The 19,912-nt window shown below is 40.2% G+C and overlaps 1 protein-coding gene across 1 annotated transcript in view; it reads left to right on the top strand.

Moving 5' to 3' along the window:
- Nucleotides 1-19,912, top strand: part of SNX25 (sorting nexin 25) — a 256,900-nt gene that overhangs the window by 216,424 nt on the left and 20,564 nt on the right. The window contains exons 13-15 of the mRNA XM_069095984.1: nucleotides 4,278-4,391; nucleotides 9,752-9,916; nucleotides 15,456-15,573. Coding sequence (XP_068952085.1) covers nucleotides 4,278-4,391; nucleotides 9,752-9,916; nucleotides 15,456-15,573 — 397 coding nt within the window. The remainder of the gene's footprint in view (nucleotides 1-4,277; nucleotides 4,392-9,751; nucleotides 9,917-15,455; nucleotides 15,574-19,912) is intronic.

The following is a 19,912-nucleotide window of genomic DNA, read 5'->3' as shown; positions in this document are numbered from 1 at the left end:
TGCCCAGGATCGCACAGCTAGTAAGTGTCTGGGGCTGGACTTAGGGCTTCCTTACTAGGCTCAACGCTCTTTGCACTATGGCGCCACGTAGCTGCTTAAAGTCTGACTTTTTCTTCAAGGTCCAATCCAAGTGTGACCACACTCCTGGAGCTTTCTTTGACATCCCCCTTCCCCTTTCTCTTCATTCCCCATGCACTAGGTGAAAGTGAGACCTCCCTCCTCAAATCACTCCCAGCAGCTTGTCCAACCTCTCTTTTTTTTTAGTTGTCTGCTTTCCATATGTCATAGTTACTTGTGTGCATAGAGATCTTTCTCCCCTAATAGATGATCAACTTCCTAAAGGAAGGAGCTGGTTTTTTTTTTGTTTGTTTATTTCCCCCCCCCTCCCCTGCCCCAGCACCTAATATAGTGCTTTATAAAAATTAGGTGGTTTAATAATCTTTTTTTTAATTTTTAAAAAGTGTTTTAAAATTTACATATTTACTTTGTTTACCAGATTCAGTTCCACAATGATCTTTTTTTACTTAATATTTTATTTTCCTCTCAATTAAATGTAAAAACAATTTTAACATTCTTTTTTTTTTCTTTTTGGAGGGGGAAAGGTAAGGCAATTGGGGTTAAGTGACTTGCCCAAGGTCACATGGCTAGTTTTTGTGTTAAATGTCTGAGGTCAAATTTGAACTCAGGTCTTCCTGACTCCAGGGCTAATGTTCTATTCACTGCTCTACCTAGCCACCCCAAACACTAATTTTAACATTCTTTTATTTTTTTTCAAATTTTGAGTTCCAAATTCTCTCCCTCCTTCCCTTCCCCCAACTTTGAGAAATCAGGCAATTTCACATAGATTATACATGTGTAGTCATGCAAGATACATTTCCATGAAAAAACGCAGTGGAAAGAAAACAGACAAAAATATTCCCCAAAATAAAGAAAAAAATTGCTTTTCAAATAACCATTTATTAAATTGAACTGCTTTGGAAAGGATAAGAAAGAGAGGCCAAGTAAAAAAGTTAATGACTGCTTTATAAATTCAAATATGGGCCAGGAATTACGACGTATTTGGGAAAAGACTGAGAAAATGTCCCCCCAAAAATGGATTAATAGAAGACCTAGAAGGAAAAAATAGATCATTTTTTTTCTATGCCTCCCTCTTTGTTTTATTTGAGCAATAAACCTCCACCCAGGTGAGCTTCTGGTCTTTCAAAATCTGCCTTCCCACAAGGAAGCACCTTTTTGAATCCCTAGTGGCCTCCACCATTGGTTCCAGATCCCACTGTTTGTTTTATTTCTCTAAATTACCAACATGACCCTGAACCCCATCTGCCCCTGAGTCCTCCGTGGTTAAATGCCACTTTTGTGCTGATTCAGTTGGCTCCTGTACACCTAGAATTCTCCCTTCTCTGTCTGTGAGGGCCTATACCAGTTTTCATTTTATACCCAACCAAAGGATCCATACCTACCTTGTCTGCATGATTCCTTGGTATTTTAAATCCAGCCCCTGCTATGCCAAGATGGTGGTCCTTGTGACTGTCTATGCAAAAGGATCAAAACAGGAAGAAAGGGCTGGAACCAGCTAAGAGGATTACTTTTCATGATAGATCATATAGTCCATGTGATATGACATGAAAGATTATCATATATTATATATGTGGCATATATCATATATAATCATAATGCATAGAATCATAGTCACATAAACGATAGCGAAGATAGACAATAAAAGGCTATGTCTAATACATTATCTCTGTTTCATATCAGTGTGATCATATATATATAGAATATACAATCATAGTGATTATGTTTACATATATACACATGTGTATGTGTATATATGTGTGTATGGAGAGAGAGAGAAAATATCAGTTGAGCTGTAAGAGAAACTCAACCCTTAATGGAAGAGATGTTTTGATTTGGTGGGGGGGGAGGTTGGAGGGGGGTTCGGTGAGGAAGAGAGAGGCTAAAGTGGATGCAGCTAAAACCCACAGCCCATTCTCTGACCAAGAAACCTGCAGCCAAAGCCTTTTTCTATTTGGGACCAGTGAAAGAGCTGAGTTCTGAGTAGCCCTTTGTTTCCCATCAGCTCTCTTAACAGACTCTGCCCGCTGACTGCTGAGGAGCTGTAAATAGACTCTTTTTTTAATAAAGTATCTTCAGACCCTTATAAAGCTGACCCAGTTTTCCAGAGCAAGCATGTTGTGCAGCTGTGGAGGATAAATGAATTTTTTTGCCAGTTTAGCTCCTCTGTCCCCAAGCTTTCAGACAGTGCCAAGGAGGAGCCTTGTTTCTTACCCAATTGCATGTCATATTCTACAGAAACTCAGGCTAAGTTGACTTCATTGGATCCTTGAGTCTCTGCTCTGAACAAAACCTATATGGGGAAAATGTTCTAAGATCATAAATCTTTGTTAAAATGCATTTTCTTTTTTAAAAAAATGTTGTTAATTCCTTTTGTTTTTCCTTCATCTTTATTTCCCAAAATTCCCTCCTCTCTCATCCAGAGAGACATCCTTTACCACAAAGAAGAGGAAAAAAGCAGATGAGAAAAACCAAAGGAGGTGCGCGTCCTCACGCCCCTTCATTGGGGCAAAACAGGGCAGGCTGGTGAATGCTTAGGAACCAGCTCTCCAAAAAAAGACACACTTCTAAGTTTAATTGGTATTATTAGCATTTTATCCATCACTTTCTTCTTGTTGTACAGTTGTTTCAATCGTGTCCAACTCTTCATAACCCCATTTGGGGTTTGTTTTTGTTTTTTGCTTTTTGGAGCAGGAAGGTAGGGCAATTGGAGTTAAGTGACTTACCCAAGGCCACATGGGTAGTTCTTGTGTTGTGTCTGAGGCTGCAGGACCAGTGCTCTATTCACCGTGCCACCTAGCCACCCCCATTTGGGGTTTCCTTGGCAAAGATATTGGACTGGTTTGCCATTTCCTTCTCCAGATCATTTTACAGATGAGGAGACTGAGGCAAACAGGTTAAGTAATTTGCCCAGGGTCATGCACAGCTAGTAAGTGTCTGAGGCAAGATTTGGACTCAGGCAGATAGTCTTTCTGATTTCAGGCTCAGAATTGTATCCACTGCACCCCATCACTTTCTTAAGTCTAGACAATCAATGGAACAATAAATCAAACTCTGATTTTTGTTTGCCAGTGTTTGCCAGCCCCAAGATGTAAATGCTCACACTGAAAATTTAACAATCAGCTGTCTAGTTGGAGCTGGCTTCTGCCCATGTTTGGGGGCCAAATTTAATTGATTATAGCTACACAAAGGGCTGTTTTGATTCTGATGGTGGTGATTCTTTCATTTACATTATTGTAGTCCTTACATACTCTGGCTCTGCTTACCTCATGTAAGTCTTTCGTGATTTTTGTACTGATCATGTTCATTGTCTCTTCTAGACCAATAATATTCCATTAAATTCATGTGCCATAACTGGTTTAGTCATTCCTTAGTTGGACATCTACTCTTTTTCAAGTTATTTGAATAGATGAATGAATGAAAAACTGTGTATTAAGTACCTACCATTGTACAAAATACTGTGTTAAGAGCCTTACAAATAGAAAAGTAATAAATTCCCTACTCCTAAGAAACTCATTTTCTAAAAGGGGGAGACAAAAACATAAGAAGTTTCAACTGCCAGTAAGATGAGAAGATCCCATAATTCTTAGAGTGCAGCAGAAAAGCAGATACTAAGGCATCTTCTTTGATATTATTCCCACTGATGAAATGATTTCAATTTTTGTTGTTAAAACATGTGATGGTACCAAGGACTTTGATGTCAAGAACTTTGTAGGGGGGGAGCATGTGGAGTTTCAGTAGTTGTGGCTGCTGAGGAAACATGGGCTACAGTGCCTGCAAAGGGGGTTGCCAAGTTACATCTCTACAAGGGTTGCTTTCTTGGAGGATAGTTCAGAGGACCAGACTGGAAGCAGGATTGGTGATCTGGGAGACACTGTTATTTCCAGGATTCTTCGGTTTAAGATCCTAGATGCCTCCATCCTGGTCTGAAGGGAGATAGTGGTTTGACTTGCTTGGCACATATCTTCACCTGGCTCTCCCTCAAGGCTTCTTACTGCTTCAGCTAGGCTGGCTTGCCTACCTTGTGGACAGCTCTTACCAAAAAATGTGACTATGAATGTTTTGTTATATATTGGACCTTTCTCTCTGCCTTTGACCTCTTTGGGTGTGTGCTAGAAGTGGGATCACTAGTAGAAAGGTATGGACATGAAATGCATTTTCAAAGGATTAAAAATCTCCATTTTTTTTTCTCTCTCCTACAGTGTTTCCCTTCACTAAAAAAAGTCCAGTTGCCTTCTCTTAGCAAGCTGCCCTTCAAATCTGTGGATCATAAATTTATGGAAAAGTCCAAGAATCAGTTAAATACATTTTTACAGGTAAGAAAACTAAACCCCTATTGACTCTAGAGGAAGCAGGCATTCTTTAGATTTCCACCTTTCTTGAATCTAAAACCCATTCATTTGTTTCCTGTTCTCAGTCGTTCTGCTGAGATACTAAAAATATCTTTGGTCTGTACCTTGATCAGAAATCCCCCTTTCAAAACCCTTGGTCCAAATTCTGTCCCTTGTGTGAGCTACCAGGAGCCCTTGTTTGTATCATCCTTAGCTGGATCAGCTGCTTTCGGAAGGCTGTGTAACTCAGTGTGCCCAACTGTCCAAGCCTTAGGAAGGACTCACTGCCACTACTCACGGAGGGATGGAATTTTTCCAGGGGAAGTACAATTGTCTTTATCTTCATTCAGCAGCACAATGAAATCTTGGGATGCCTGCATTTAATAATGTGCTTTAACAAATCAATGGTAATTACCATGTTGAAACATTTTCATTGACTTAGAAATATCAAGCATGGAAAAATTGGATGGATGGAAATGCTTCAGAGAATGATAATGATGATACTTTTATACACCCATTGATATTTACTGCTATGGTTATTGTTGAGTCATTTTTCAGTCATGTCCAATTCTTTGTGACCCCCATCTGGGGTCTTCTTGGCAAACTGGAATGGTTTGCCATTTCCTTCTCCAGCCCATTTTGTAGATGAAGAAACTGAAACAAACAGGGTTAAGTGACTTGCCCAGGGTCATAAAGCTAGTGTCTGAGGCTGGATTTGAATTTAGCAAGATGAGTCTTCCTCACTCCAGGCCCAGTGCTCTATGTGGCCCCTGTAGAGAGTCTACTATTTTTAAAAAAATACTAATGATTATATAATCTAAAGTTGTCATGAAGTGCAAATACATATATTTTACTCAGGGGATAAAATAATTATAATCACAGTGTAGAGAAAAGAGTCCTGGATTTGGAGTCTTTCAGACTGAGACCAAATCTTAATAATTCTCTGTGAAAATGGACTGTGATGTCTCTGGGACCTCAATGTCTTCCTCTGTCAAATTAGAGGTTATTAATGGATGATTCTGGGATCCCTTCCAGCTCTAAATGATAACTTCATAGATCTAGGTTTGGAACAAACCTTAGAACTCATTGAGTCCAGTTCTCTTATTTTATAGGAAAAGACACTGAGGCAGACAAATGTCATGTGACTGGCTCAGGATCACACAGATCCTATTCAAATTGAGCACCTTGTAGAATGACTCTGGAGTCAGAAGACCAAGGTTCAAATCTTGTTTTTCTTGCCTATTCCCTCTGTGACCTTGACCAAATGACGTAGCCTTCCTGGGTTATAGTTAACCTCATCTATAAAATGAAGAGGTTGGACCAGGTGGCTTCTGAGGTCCAGCTTCGGCTCTATGATCTTACAATCTTCGGCATTCATTGTATCACACTACAGGCCAAGTCCACGAATTGTTGGGACACAGAACCTTTTTGAAGCTAGTGAACAGCTGGAGTAGTAGGTGAAAATTCTTTACTACAGAAGTAGGGGGAAAAAAAAGATGTTTTGGTGTCAGGAGACTTTGGCAAAGCCAAAATTCAAGTCTCTGACATGCTGTGTGACCTTGGGGAGAGTCATTTTATTTCCTTAGAGTCTAGTTTTTTTTTTTCTTTAAAATAAGGAGAGTGGACCAGTTCCCTTTAACTTTCTGTAGTCCTATGTTGTGTAAGAACTCAAAGAAGATAGACCATAGGCCTACAAAATGTCAGGACCCTATAAAATGGGAGAGACCTTTGAGATCAGCTTGCCCAATCCTTTCATTTTACAGATGAAGAAAGAGGCCCAGAGTAGATAAATTGCTTGCCTGCGTTCACACATCTAAATAGCAGCAGGAACTGGGATTTAGAACTCAGCATTCTTAACTTCTGATTTGGTGTTCTTTTTGTCTATGTCAGTCTAGATTTTTTAACCTTAAACTTTAAATGGGGTAGCTAGGGCACACAGAAGATAGAGCCTGGAATCAAGAAGACCTGAGTTCAAATCCAGCCTCAGACACTTAGTAGCTCTGTGACCCTGGGTGAGTCACTTAACCCTATTTGCCTCAGTTTCCTCATCTGTAAAATGAACTGGAGAAGGAAATGGCAAACTACTCCACTATCTTTGCTAAGAAAACTCCAAATGGGGTCATGAAGAGTCAGACATAACTGAAAAGACTGGAAAAAGCAACAAATTTTAAATATTACCATTTTATTATTGTTTTAAAATATCTTAGAAATATTAAACATATTTTCATGATTGCACATGCATAGCTTATACAAAATTCCTTTCTGTCTCAAGTCGGGGAGAGGGGAAGAAGGGAGGGAGAGAATTTGGAACTCAAAATTTAAACCAGAAATGAATGTTAAAAATTGTTTGTCCATGTAATTGAGAAAAACTATTAAAAAAATATTAAACCTATTTGAATGGAGTACCTGGCTAAATCATTTAAGTGAATTTAAGGTCTAATCTTTAAAAGTGTGTACTATTGGGGAAGCTCAGTGAATAGAACACCAATCCTGGAGTCAGGAGGACCTGAGTTCAAATCTGATCTCAGACACTTGACACACTTACTAGCTGTGTGACCTTGGGTAAGTCACTTAACCCCAATTGCTTTGCCTTCCTCCCTGAAAATAAAAGTGTGTGCTATTGAGACAAGTGAGATTTCATACTCCAGTGTTTAGCTGTGAATTCCTTATGTCCTTTTCCTTTGTTCTTCTTGTCCCTGCTAGTGAGGGTTCCCCTCACTATTTGTTTCCTATAGTAGGGCAGAGAATTGCCCCTTCTCTGGGGGAGGGGATAAAAAAAGAATGTTTTATCCTCTTGTCTATTGCTTTTATATCTTACTGAAAAATACAGGTGGATGTTAAACTAGTGTTGAGTGCTTAGTTGAAGTATGCAAACCTGTAATGATAACAACAGCTCTCTTATCAAGTGAAATGATATTTGCAAAGCATTTAACACAGTAGGTACTTAATAAATGCTTATTCCTTTTCACATCTTATAAAGCACTTGAAGGTGTGCAGAGCACCTTCCATGCGTGATCCCATTTGTTTCTTACAACAGTCTTATGAGGCAGGTACTAGAATTACTATCTCCATTTTGTAGAAGAAGAAATTGAGGCTCCAACAGATGAAATGTCTTTTTCAATGTTCACTAGGTAAGTGCTAGAGAGAGGATTTGAACCCCTCCAGTCTTTGATTCTAGAGTTGACCATTCTAGGCTCCTTCTCCATGAATTGACATTTATGTGGCACTTTAAGGTTTGTAATAAATTTTTATTTTCCCAACAATCCTTCAAGATAAGCAATGTCATTATTATTATCCTTATTTTGTACGTGAGGTAACTGAGGCTAAGAGATGTTATTTGTGTGGGTTCAAGTAGCTAGTAAATATCAGAGGCAAGATCTGAATCCTGCTCTTAAGATCTTAGCTCTTGAACCCTGGCCACAAGTTCACAGACATCATGTAATCCAAACAAGTGAGGAAACTGAGGCCCCACAAGATTGAGTGCTTTGCCTGAGGTCACACAGGGAGTGAGCATCAGAAGTGAGCCGAGACCCAGAACTCTGTCCACACTGCCTTCTGCCCTACACATCTTCCTCCAAGTACAGGGCACCATGGTCTCCATCTAAACCAGTGTTGGTAAGGAAAAGAATGAGTTGCAGTCCCCAGAGCAGCAATTTTTGATCCTAAAAAGTGTTTTGATTAGTTTTTTTTAATCCAAAGGAAATTGCTATTTAAATACATCAGTTATTTATTTTTCAAATGAACCAACTTGAAAAGTCAATAAACCTCATTAATAATGCCCATCAATATCTTGCTAATCTGTATATACCACAGATTGAACAATAGCTCCCAAACAGTCTAACCACATGGTGAAAGCCTGATTCAGGTGGCCTGTAAGGCTTGTGTTAGTTTTGTCCCCAGTACCAACAACCTAGAGAAGTTCTTCTCTCTCTCTCTCCCTCCCTCTCTCTCTCTCTCTCTCTCCCTCTCCCTCTCCCTTACCCTCTCCCTCTCCCTCTCCCTCTCCCTCTCCCTCTCCCCCTGAGACTTGTATCTGAGAGAGAGATTTGTTTTTTATGAAGGCTTTTTTTCCATTGTGTCAAGACTTATGACACATTGACATCATAGAGACAGATTTTCAATTAGCTGTATTATTCATGTAAAGAATCTCTGTCTTTTGTCTGAGCTTTGTCTTTAGCTGAGTCCAGCTAAATTAAGAGAGGTAATGAGCAGAAAGTTGTCCAGCCACGTGATAAGGAATTATTTTCTGTCACAGAAACCCATGAAGACACTTTGCTAAGGTGTGTTGGAGTCATAATCTGTTTCAGAGCTCAGAACATTCATGCCATTGAAACCATCAATCTTTTGAAGTCTAAAGTCGGTGACTGAAAAGACATAGAAATATGCAAAGTTCCAAAGGGAAGATTGTTATATTTGTCTTTGAAGTATGTGCACTGATGCCTCAATAGTATAAAACGGACATTCTGAGAATTCACTTTTTTTTTAAAGCAATTGGGGTTAAGTAACTTGCTCAAGGTTACACGGCCAGTTATTTTGTGTGGGTGCCGAGTATCTGAGGCCAGAACCGATCCTGGGTCTCCCGATGCCAGGCTGGCACTCTTACTCACTGCGCCACCTGGCCACCCTGAGAATCCACTTTTAACTTAACAGCTATACTTAGTGGGAATACAATTCAAAGAAGGGTCTGGAGACATGCTCCATTTTCTCCCTTCTGATCCTTGCCCACTTCTTCCCTTACTGTGAAGGGAACATATGGACCAAAAGGGTTATCCGGTAATCCTCCCTTGGAAGAGGGTGAGATATTTAGAACATTGGCTGTGTGCAAAAATAGGAGAAAAGAGATTTTTGCAATGCCAGCAGAATAGTTGGAGTTGTGATTCAGCAGTAAGGATTCTAATTGTCCATATGGGAATGAGGCAAGGATGCTGTGCAGTCCTTAAAAAATGAAGGCATCATTTACCTTGGATAACCCAGCTTCAAATAACTGAGACTTGTCTGGGCATTTTTTTTTCTTCAGCAAAGAAGACAAGCCTTTAGACTGAGGAGAAAGAAATCGTTTACAGGACCATGGATTTAGAGCTGGCCAACTGGTTCAACCTTCTTATTCATAAATGAGGAAACTGAGGTCAAAAGGCATTCAGTGACTTGTGCAGACTCACATAAGAATCAATAGGGCTGGGATTTGATCCCTGTTTCTTGGACTCTGGTTCTAGTGCGCCTTTCTTGTCTCAATTCTACCTATTTGTTTTCTCTCACAAGTATCTTTATGACATGACAAATATTAACACATTAGATACCTGTATAAAATACATATAATTACACCACAGTGACTCTTTTTCTTGCAGAAACTGCTCTCAGATGAAAGGCTATGTCAGAGCGAAGCACTTTATGCCTTCTTGAGCCCTTCTCCTGACTACCTCAAGGTTATTGATGTGCAGGGGAAGAAATCCACATTTTCATTATCCTCATTCCTGGAAAGACTTCCTCGTGACTTCTTCTCCCACCAGGAGGTGAGTACTGAGGGTACATCTGAATGCTTCTTCATGCAGAACTCTGGTTGACCTTTCAAAAGACAGGGTTAAATTGAATGAATCTTTCCCTCTGCTTGTGGCTTTCCATAATGATTAAACAATCATTAGACAATCATTTCCAGCCTTCAGAGAACTCACATTTTAAGTAAATTAGATGGGGCAGAACCAGTTCTGCCCAAATGGGCAGCTAGGTGATGTGGTAGATAGGGTGCTGTGCCTGGGGTCAGGTAGACTCATCTTCCTGAGTTCAAATCTGGCTTCAGACACTTACTAGCTGTATAACTCTGGGTAAGTCACTTCGTTTCCTCATCTGTAAAATAAGCTGGAGAAGAAAATGGCAAACCACTCCAGTAAGTATGCCAAGAAAACCCCAAGTGGGGTCATGAAGAGTCAGATAGTCTGATTGAACAACATTAGGACCCAGTTCATTTGTAGAGATACATCTAAAGTAATAAAACTTCATCAGATACCCTATTGATGAGAAATGTTGATGCTACTTGTTGGGAAGTTTTAACAGCAAGGAGAATTTACTGATGTTATGACTTAGATACACATGGCCTTCTTTCCCAAGCAGCAACAGGAACAACTACTTGTTCAGCACCTACTTGTGGACAGCACCATGCTAGGTATTAGGGAAAGATCAACAGATTTAAGAAAAAGACTGACTTAGCATTACCACTAATCTAGCCATATGGTCTTGAGCCAGTCCTGTAATTACTCTGGGATTTAGTTTCCGCATTTTAAAAAAACGAGTATAATAATGTTTATACTATTTCTTTAATTTACTTTTAGTTTACAACATTAAGTTCCACAATTCCTTGAGTTCCAAATTGTCTCCTCTCCCCTCCCCCCACCATAGTGGAATGCAATCTGATATAGGTTCTACAAATACCTTCACATTAAACATTAGTCAGGTTGTAAAGAAGAATTATAACCAATGGGATGAACAACGAGGAAGAAGAAACAAAATAAACCAAAATGAAAAAGAGAGAGCAAATAGTTTGCTTCAATCTGCATTCAGAACCTGTAATTCTTTCTACCCTTTTCCATCATGAGTCTTTTGGAGTTGTCTTATAACCTTGCATTGCTGAGAGGAGCCCAGTCTATCAAAGTTATTTGTCACAGATACGATGTGTCTATAATTGTGTACAAGGTTCTCCTGGTTCTGCTCTCCTCACTCAGCATTGGTTTATATATGTCTCTCCAGGTTAATATGAAGTCCATCTGCTCCTCATTTCTTATAACACAGTAGTTTTCCATTACATTCATATACCACAACTTGTTTAACCATTCCCTAATTGAAGGGCATCTCCTTGATTTCCAATTCTTTGCCACCACAAAAAGAGCTGCTGTAAATATTTTTGTACATACAGGTCCCTTTCCCACTTGTTATGATCTCTTTGGGATACAGCCATAGAAGTGGTATTACTGGGACAAAGGGATACGATCTATTTCTTAAAGAAATTGTGAGGAAAAAAAAGATAAAAACTTATGGGAATGTGAGTTGTTGCTACAGGCTATATCTCAGATGAGGGACCTCGCGTGGTGTTAGAGAGCTGGTATTCGGGTCACGAAGGTCTGGGTTTGAGCTCACCTTTGACACCTACTGGCTGTAGGATTCTGTCCTAGTGCTTTATCTCCTCAGTGACTATCCACATGGGTAGAAGAAATTCCCTGTGCCAATAAAATAATAAATCCAGTATTTAAGAAAAAGTACAGATGAGTTATATATAAAATATATACTTTAGGAATTACTGAGGACCCAGAATTATCAAGAAAGTCTTTCATGGGGGCGGCCAGGTGGCTCAGCAAGTAAGAGCACCGGCCCCAGTGTTGGGATGACCTGCAGATCGAATCCGGGCTCAGCTACTTAGCACCACACTCAGAAATAACTGGCTGTGTAACCTTGAGCAAGTTACTTAACCCCAATTGCTTAGGGGCGGACAGGTGGCTCAGCAAGTAAGAGCACCGGCCCCAGTGTCGGGATGACCTGCAGATCGAATCAGGGCTCAGATACTCAGCACTACACCCAGAAATAACTGGCCGTGTAACCTTGAGCAAGTTACTTAACCCCAATTGCTTAGGGGTGGCCAGGTGGCACAGTAAGAGCACCCGCCCCAGAGTCGGGATGACCTGCGGATCAAATCCAGGCTCAGATACTCAGCACTACACCCAGAAATAACTGGCCATGTAACCTTGAGCAAGTTACTTAACCTCAATTGCTTAGGGGTAGACAGGTGGCACAGTAAGAGCACCCACCCCAGAGTCGGGATGACCTGCGGATCAAATCCAGGCTCAGATACTCAGCACCACACCCAGAAATAACTGGCCATGTAACCTTGAGCAAGTTACTTAACCCCGATTGCTTAGGGGCGGCCAGGTGGCTCAGCAAGTAAGAGCACCGGCTCCAGTGTCGGGATGACCTGCGGATCGAATCTGGGCTCAGATACTCATCACCACACCCAGAAATAACTGGCTGTGTAACCTTGAGCAAGTTACTTAACCCCCGATTGCTTTAAAAAAAAAAAAAAGAAAGAAAGTCTTTCATGGAGGAGGGAGAACTTAAAACTGTTTTTTGAAGTACGGTAAAATTTAGACTAAAGGCAGAGGAAAGTAGAGCACACTCGAAGCAGGCAAAGATCTGGGAGTAAGTATACATATGGAATATTCAGGGAATAATGAGTTACTTTGACTGGAGTTCATATAGGGAAGTAGTAGGTGGAAAAAGGTTATAGCAGAGGGCTTTGAATCCAATCCAATCCACTAAATATTTATTAGGTACTATGTGCCAGGCATTGTTCTAAGCATTGGGGATACCATTAATAAAAAGAATATAATATAATAATATAATACAATGTAATAAAAAGAATAAAAATTAATAAAAAGAAAGACAGTCCCTGCCCTCAAGGATCTTATAATTTAATGGTGGGGAGGAGAGAGAAAGCACACCAAAGGAGGGAGGAAAGTAGGAGGGGGGAGAGACCAGGAGGGTACCCAACACAGGAGCATCTTTTTCTGTGGGGTTGAAAGCAGAAAAGAAACAAGTGTAGAGAGAAGTAGACCAAAAAGCCCAGTTTCTGTCCTCTGTAAAGGAAGGCATTGGGAGGAGTTTGGTACTCTGCTCTCCAGGCCTCCAGTCAGAGGGGGAGAGGGGGATGAGGGAGGTGTTCTTGGTCAAGGCTTGAGTTAACAGCCTGGTGATGAGATTAGAAGTACTGAGCTTATCTCAGAAGGGCTTCGATTTTCCATGGAGTTGAAACCAGGGAGAGCAACAGATGCAGAGTGGAGTAGAGAACTCCAGACTGTGGAGTATGAATATTGTGCTATAATAGGGAGGCACTGAAAACTTTTGAATAGAAAGGAGAGAAAGTTTGGGCTATGTAAAGATAGATTTGACAGTAGGTGGTTCAGGGGAGAGAGTGCTGGCGCTGGAGTCAAAAACCTGAGTTCAAATCCATCCTTAACCACTTGCAAGGTGTGTGACCCTGAACAAGTCATTTAACCTTTGTCTGTCTCAATTTTCTCATCTGTGGATAATAATAGCATCATCCTCCCTGGGTTGTTGTAAAGACCAAATAAAATATTTGGTAAGTGCTTTGTAAATCTTGAATCACTATATAAATGCTATTTGTCGTTACCATTGTCATTAGTATTATTATCATTATGGAAAGAGACTTGAGTCAGGGGTACCAGGTACATAATTTAGTTACCAGGTTTGGTCCCTCAGTAATGAAGCACTTCCCTTCCATTCACCTCCAGTTCTTACTATAATAGATAAGATATGTGGCATCTCCTCTGAAAGCTATCCTCTTAACCCCCTTCCCTTTCTACCTTCAGGCTAGATTGAATATGTTTAGACAGAAAGATCTGGAAGTGAGAAGCAGTTCTCATGCGGTAATTTTATGATCTCAGAGAAAAATTCACAGTATGGCATTAGAAAGTGTACACACATGTGTTCAGTCCATATGCAGAAAGCAGCCCTTCTGCCTAAAAATGAACACAGCCTCTGGTGCTGGGAAAGCTTGAGTCATGGCTTAAAAAACAATTAAATTAATTTGAAAACACTTTGAATTGAGTTGAAAAACAGTGAGTTCAAAACCAATTAAGTTTTCAAAAATCTTACAGTACTTTTGACCTCAACTCTATGAAAGTATTTTTTTTTTTGGAGGGGGCAGGGCAGGGCAATTGGGGTTAAGTGGTCACATGGCTAGTAAGTGTCAAGTGTCTGAGGCTGGATTTGAACTCAGGTCCTCCTGATTCCAGGGCTGGTGCTCTATTCACTGTACCACCTAGCTGCCCCTGAACATAATTTTTATTTTTATCCCCTGACTTAATAACTCCACGGAAGGAATTTTTAAATTACCTTAATTATTTTGATCCTTAAATAAAAAAATTTTTTAAATCATAATAAGAGCTAGCATTTATATATTGTGTTTTACTTATGTTATCTCTTGAAGCAGACAGAGGTTAAGTGCTTTGACCTGGGTCCCACAGCTGGGCAGCTAGGTGGTACAGTGGACAAAATACTGTGCCTCAAGTCAAGAACACTTCTCTTCCTGAGTTCAAATACAGTTTCAGACACTTACTAGCTGTGTGACCCTGGGCAAGTCACTTGACTCAATTTGCTTCAGTTTCCAATGAGCTGGAGAATGAAATGGCAAATCACTCCAGTATCTTTGCCAAGAAAAATACCAAATGAGGCTACAAAGAATTGGGCATGACTGAAACGACAGAACAACAACCATGACAAAACAGGAGTAAGTGTCTGAGGCAAGATTTGAATTTAGGTCTTTCTGACTCCAGGTTTAGTGCTCTGTCCCATCTGCCTGCCTACCCCTTTTGCAAATTAGCAAGTTTCTTCCTGTGGGAAAAAGAGAGGCTTCTTTTCTGGAGAGCTTGCCTTTCAGTACCTCAAAGATTATGATTTTATCCCTGGAAGTGAGTGGTCTCTCTACAGGTACAGATTCTAATCCCTCTGTGCCTCAGTGGATACCCTTTGTGACTTGCTGAAGCCAAAAGAATTCATCCCCCAGAGTCCATATTCCTCCTCAGGAGTCCTGCTGACCTTAGCCAGGCTGGTCCTCAATTCCAAACCCTGCTGTTCCATCTGTCCCTGAAAACTTTTCAACTTTGTAGGACCCTCAGAGCTTGCTCTCCCTTGGCCTGGTCTTTGGGAATTGTCTGTGCCACCATGAGGCAGTGGAAGATCATGTCCACAGAGTTGATCACCTCCTATGATCCCCTACTTTATAGATGAGGAAACTGAAGCCAGAGACAAGAAGGAATTTGTCCAATGTCACAGAGGTCATGAGTAGCAGAGTGGGGACTCAAACCCAGCCCTTCCAACATGAACTCCAGTTTCCTTTCCCATAATATTACATTGGGCTACTTTGTCTCTACTTTAGTAAAAAATAAAATATGGGCAAACAATAAGGACTTCAAAATGAAGGAAGCTACACAGATGTCTTTATTTCCATCCGTGAGTAATTGTTTACTTGTAATCTCACTGTATCCCCAGGAGGAGGCAGAAGAAGATAGTGACTTCTCAGACTATGGTGATGAGGTAGACGGGAAGAAGGATGCTTTGGCTGAGCCGTGTTTCATGCTGATCGGGGAGATATTTGAGCTTCGAGGAAGTAAGCCTCTTTCCTGATACATAGTAGTTGTTGGTAGTTGAGATAATTTTAAAATAAAAAATCCCCCAATTCACTGATTTTTGGATGAAGCTAGTCAATTTTTTTTCATCAAGAAGCTCTGATTTCCTTAGAACCTTATTCTGAAAGGCAGAAACAAAAGAGTGCTTGGATTTTCAGGGCTATAAATAGAGAGTTTTTTTCCTGCGTTATATGAAGATCAATGATACACAACATAGGATACAAATACGTAGCCACAAAAATTTCTTTTTAAATTAATTAAAAGTTTTCTAGGGCTGTAGAGTCTGAAGTTGGTACTTTATGGAATAATGATATTTTTTATTCTTACTCTGTGAAATGAACAAGACACTGAAGTCCTGCTTTGACGTCCCACTGTGACATGAAGGTGACTTTGAGTCCTCAAAAGCTATGTCAAAGGAACTTAAGCTCTAGGAGGTCCTACCAAGCTAATAAGGCTTTGATTGTGGGTTCCATGGCAGACTGTATCTGCTATCTGAGGGCCCATCTAGCTAAAAATGGCAAGACAGCAGCAGGAGGAGTCCATAGAGTAAAAGATTTCTTTTTTTCCCATAATTTTATTTTAGACTCAAACACCAGAACACAAATACAGAATAGAGAAAAGAAACAAAAACATATCATAAACTTAAATACAAAGTTAGAAAGAAGAAAAAGAAGCATGTGGTGTGCATCGCAGAATGTAATAGATTTCTTTGGCTCCATCAATTCATGAAAGCCACCTACTAAAGGGTAGAGCATCTGTGATGTGGAGACAGGACCCATGCAAACAAAATTATCAGTCTCTAAGTAAGACAGAGTATCCTGCAGATAAAATAGCAAGTAAATATGAGCAGATGTACACACAGGGGCACAGCATAACTATGGGCACAATATGACGGAATATAAACTGTGTAGCCCCTGTCTTATAGTAATAATTAATTTTTTTTGCTTTTTTTTTTGGTGGAGGGCAATTGGGGTTAAATGACTTGCTCAAGGTCACATGGCTAGTTTTTGTGTTAAGTGTCTGAGATCAGATTTGAACTCAGGTCCTCCTGACTCCAGGGCCGGTGCTCTATTCACCGTGCCACCTAGCCACCCCAATAATCATTCTTTTCAAATACAGCTGATTCATTTTATTCAACAACCTTTTTATTAGATGCCTTTCCTGTGCACTGCACTGGAGTAGGTCTGGGGGGAGATACAATAATAAATCAGCCTTATTCCCTAAGGATATAGACAATGAAATCTCAGAAAGTGGAAGGATACAGACAAGAATAACCATAATGTCAAATAGTACATCATAAGAGTGGGACATAAGAAGGAAACCAAGTCCAAGCTGAAGAGGTAAAGCCAATGTACGTGAAATACTGAGAGAACAAAGAACTGTTAAGCTATGTGATACAAACATTATGATGACAGCAATGCATTGGTTTCAAAGAAATGAAAGATCAGCATAGATTAAAAGAGGTAGAACAGTTTCATGGACTTCAAAGGGCTTCAGAGGTCAATTGCTTAGTCTTAACAAGAACTTGTTAAGTGCTATAGAGCAGGAATTGTACTAAGTGTTGGGGATAGGCAAAAAGAAGTTGTTCCTGCCCTCAAGGAGCTTACATTCCATTCAGTAGTAGTATGAGTAGCCTTTGGATAGACAGAGTAATGGTTGGCAGGGAGTTAGTCCAATTAAATTACAGTAAGAGCAAAAATATAATAAAGATAACAATGATCATTCATAGGGCACTGAAGAGAATAGGATGGAAAAAGTGGTCAGATTGGATCAGATCTATGTAGAGAAGAGCTGTGCTGGATATGATTCAATTAATAGAGAACCAAGGAACCAATTACAAGGTGGCAAAAGGAGAAAATATTAAAGGCAAGAAAAAAAATGTTAAACTTTATTTATACCCCAAAAAGTGACTAAGGAAACAGTAAGAGTCAAAGACCTAAATGTCTACTGTCCAACTTTACAAAATTTTTTAATGTTATTTGTACACCAATTGATTGCATCTTTGATGAGGGCATTAGTAGGGAACAAGCCGCTTTGGGGAACTGTATTCAACAATGGAATACCTTAGAACGGATTGAAAAATGAAGAGAGTGTAAGCTCCCCTCTGCTTGTTTGTTGATGATGAAAAGGCATTCAAGAGACTCAGATATCTCCCATCTCAATATCAATATCAATCAGGATTATTTGGAAGGTATAACAGAAACACCTTTCTTTGTACTCTCAGTGCTTATGAACAGTTCCTGGCACAAAATAGGTGTTTATTGACTGACTGACTGACTGACTGATGACCTGCTGATAAAAAGTACTGAGTGAGACAAAAATAGGGAGATGAAAAAATATACTCACCAAAAGTATTTACCACAGTGATGGAGGAGAAGTCGCACAGAGTCCAGGTCAAAGAGAGATTCTCTATGGCTGGTCATATGTGGATGACATTAAGTTGATTACATTAAATCCAAGGACACCTGCAGAGAGCCACAGAAGAGATCCATAATCACTCAAAGGAGGTTGGCCCAACCATCCACACAGGAAGGACCAAATGAATGAAGAATGTCAGATTTCAGCCCTATAGAGACTGTCCAATAGCATGTACATTTAGGAGGGACAGTAGGAGTCAGGGCCAGAGTTGAAAAGAAGTTGGTGAAAGGGCTGGATTCTTTTTAGGAAATTCATTGTTTACTGAACCCAAGCAACTGATCCCATCAATAACAGCAAAGGCCCATCTTTTCAATACAGGCATCTTAATAGTATTTCTGTGTAGCAATGACACCTGGAATACCCTTGTCTCTCAAAGTATCACCCAGAGGGCAGAGGAAAAGCCCAGAAAGAGATAAGCAGATCTAAAATGAAAGATGAACTTCAAAGAACAGCAGGTGTAAATAAAAAGCAAGGATTCATCAGAGCAAAGTATGACAGAAAGAGAAGATGGGTTACTCATGTATTAAGAATGGCAAGTGACAGGTAGATATCCAAAGGGCACCACCATTGACCTCACAGTGTGGGGAGAAAATAAAGAAGACCTCTGGAATGTTGGGTGGACACATATCTGAGCAGGTGCGGATGACTTGAGATCTACATCACCGAAGGGAACTCTGGAATGAATGAGATCACAGATCATTTGACTAACAGCTATTCACATTTCTATAGTGTTTCACGATTTACAGAGTTCTTTGTTCACGATAGCCCTGGGAGGTTCGTAGCATGATTGTTGGTGTGCCCGTATTACAGATGAGGAAAGAGGGGATCAGAGAAGTGAAATAATAATAATAGCAACAATAACAATAATTACTAGCATTTATATGATACATTAATCCTCACAACAACCCTGGAAGGTAGGTTCTGTGTTTAATCTCCATTTTTACAGATGAGGAAACTGATACAGGGAGAGGTTAAATGTCATGCCCAAGGTCACAGAGCTAGTAAGTATCTGAGGTGAAATTTGAACACAAGTCTCCTTGACTCCAGGTCCGGCTTCCTATCCCCGATGCTGCCTAGAAATGACTTACCCATGGTCACATACCTTTATCAAGGGTGTTGGTGAGGCCAGAGAATTCCAGATGAATAGCTGTTTGTTTCCATGTGTTTCAGGTTTTTTTTTTCTTTTTGGAGGGCAGTTGGTGTTAAGTGACTTGCCCAAAATCACATGGCTAGTTTTTGTGTTAAGTGTCTGAGGTCTGATTTGAACTCAGGTCCTCCTGACTCCAGGGCCGGTACTCTATTCACTATGCCACCTAGCCGCCCCCGTGTGTTTCAGTTTTCTGGTCACAGAAGTTGTAATTTGTTAAATAGTACCAGAACTATTGAAACAGTTAATGTTCCCTGTCTCCCATCCCCAAACTATACATTTTATGCTCAATCAAAGTCCAACCCAAGGAAACTTGGCTCATCACTTCATGAATCCTCTCGACGACACAAACTATAATGTGGGTTTCTGTTTTGGTTTATTTTTGTCTCTTTGCTTTTAAAGCCAGGAAAGAGGGTAGGTCTTTTGTTGAGATAGAGAAGATTAAGTGATTTTGCCTCACTCAAACAATAAGCCAGGAAAAGATCTCACTAGAGCACCATCTTTCTATGTGCGTACTTGGATATCTGTTTCTGACATTTCAGGAGAAAATAAATAGAATCTGTTAGTCCAAAGAATTTCACCATCTAGCTGTCATAGCTGCAATAATAGCTTTCTTAAGGCAGCTAAAGCCTGGGGCCAGTGGGAAGGGGAGGAAGAAGGGAACAGGGAGACATTTTTCATGCCCTATATTGGGTAGAGGGTAGGAGGAAACAGACCGCAAAGGGTGAGGAGCTGACTGGGGAAAAGTGTAGCAA

The sequence above is a fragment of the Petaurus breviceps genome, unplaced genomic scaffold (assembly GCF_028583685.1).
Source record: "Petaurus breviceps papuanus isolate PSGF00001 unplaced genomic scaffold, PetGlider_PUasm1.0 126, whole genome shotgun sequence".
Classification (NCBI taxonomy): Eukaryota; Metazoa; Chordata; class Mammalia; order Diprotodontia; family Petauridae; genus Petaurus; species Petaurus breviceps.
The sequence above is the reverse complement of the archived record's forward strand: the minus strand, read 5'-3'. Positions and strand labels throughout refer to the sequence as shown.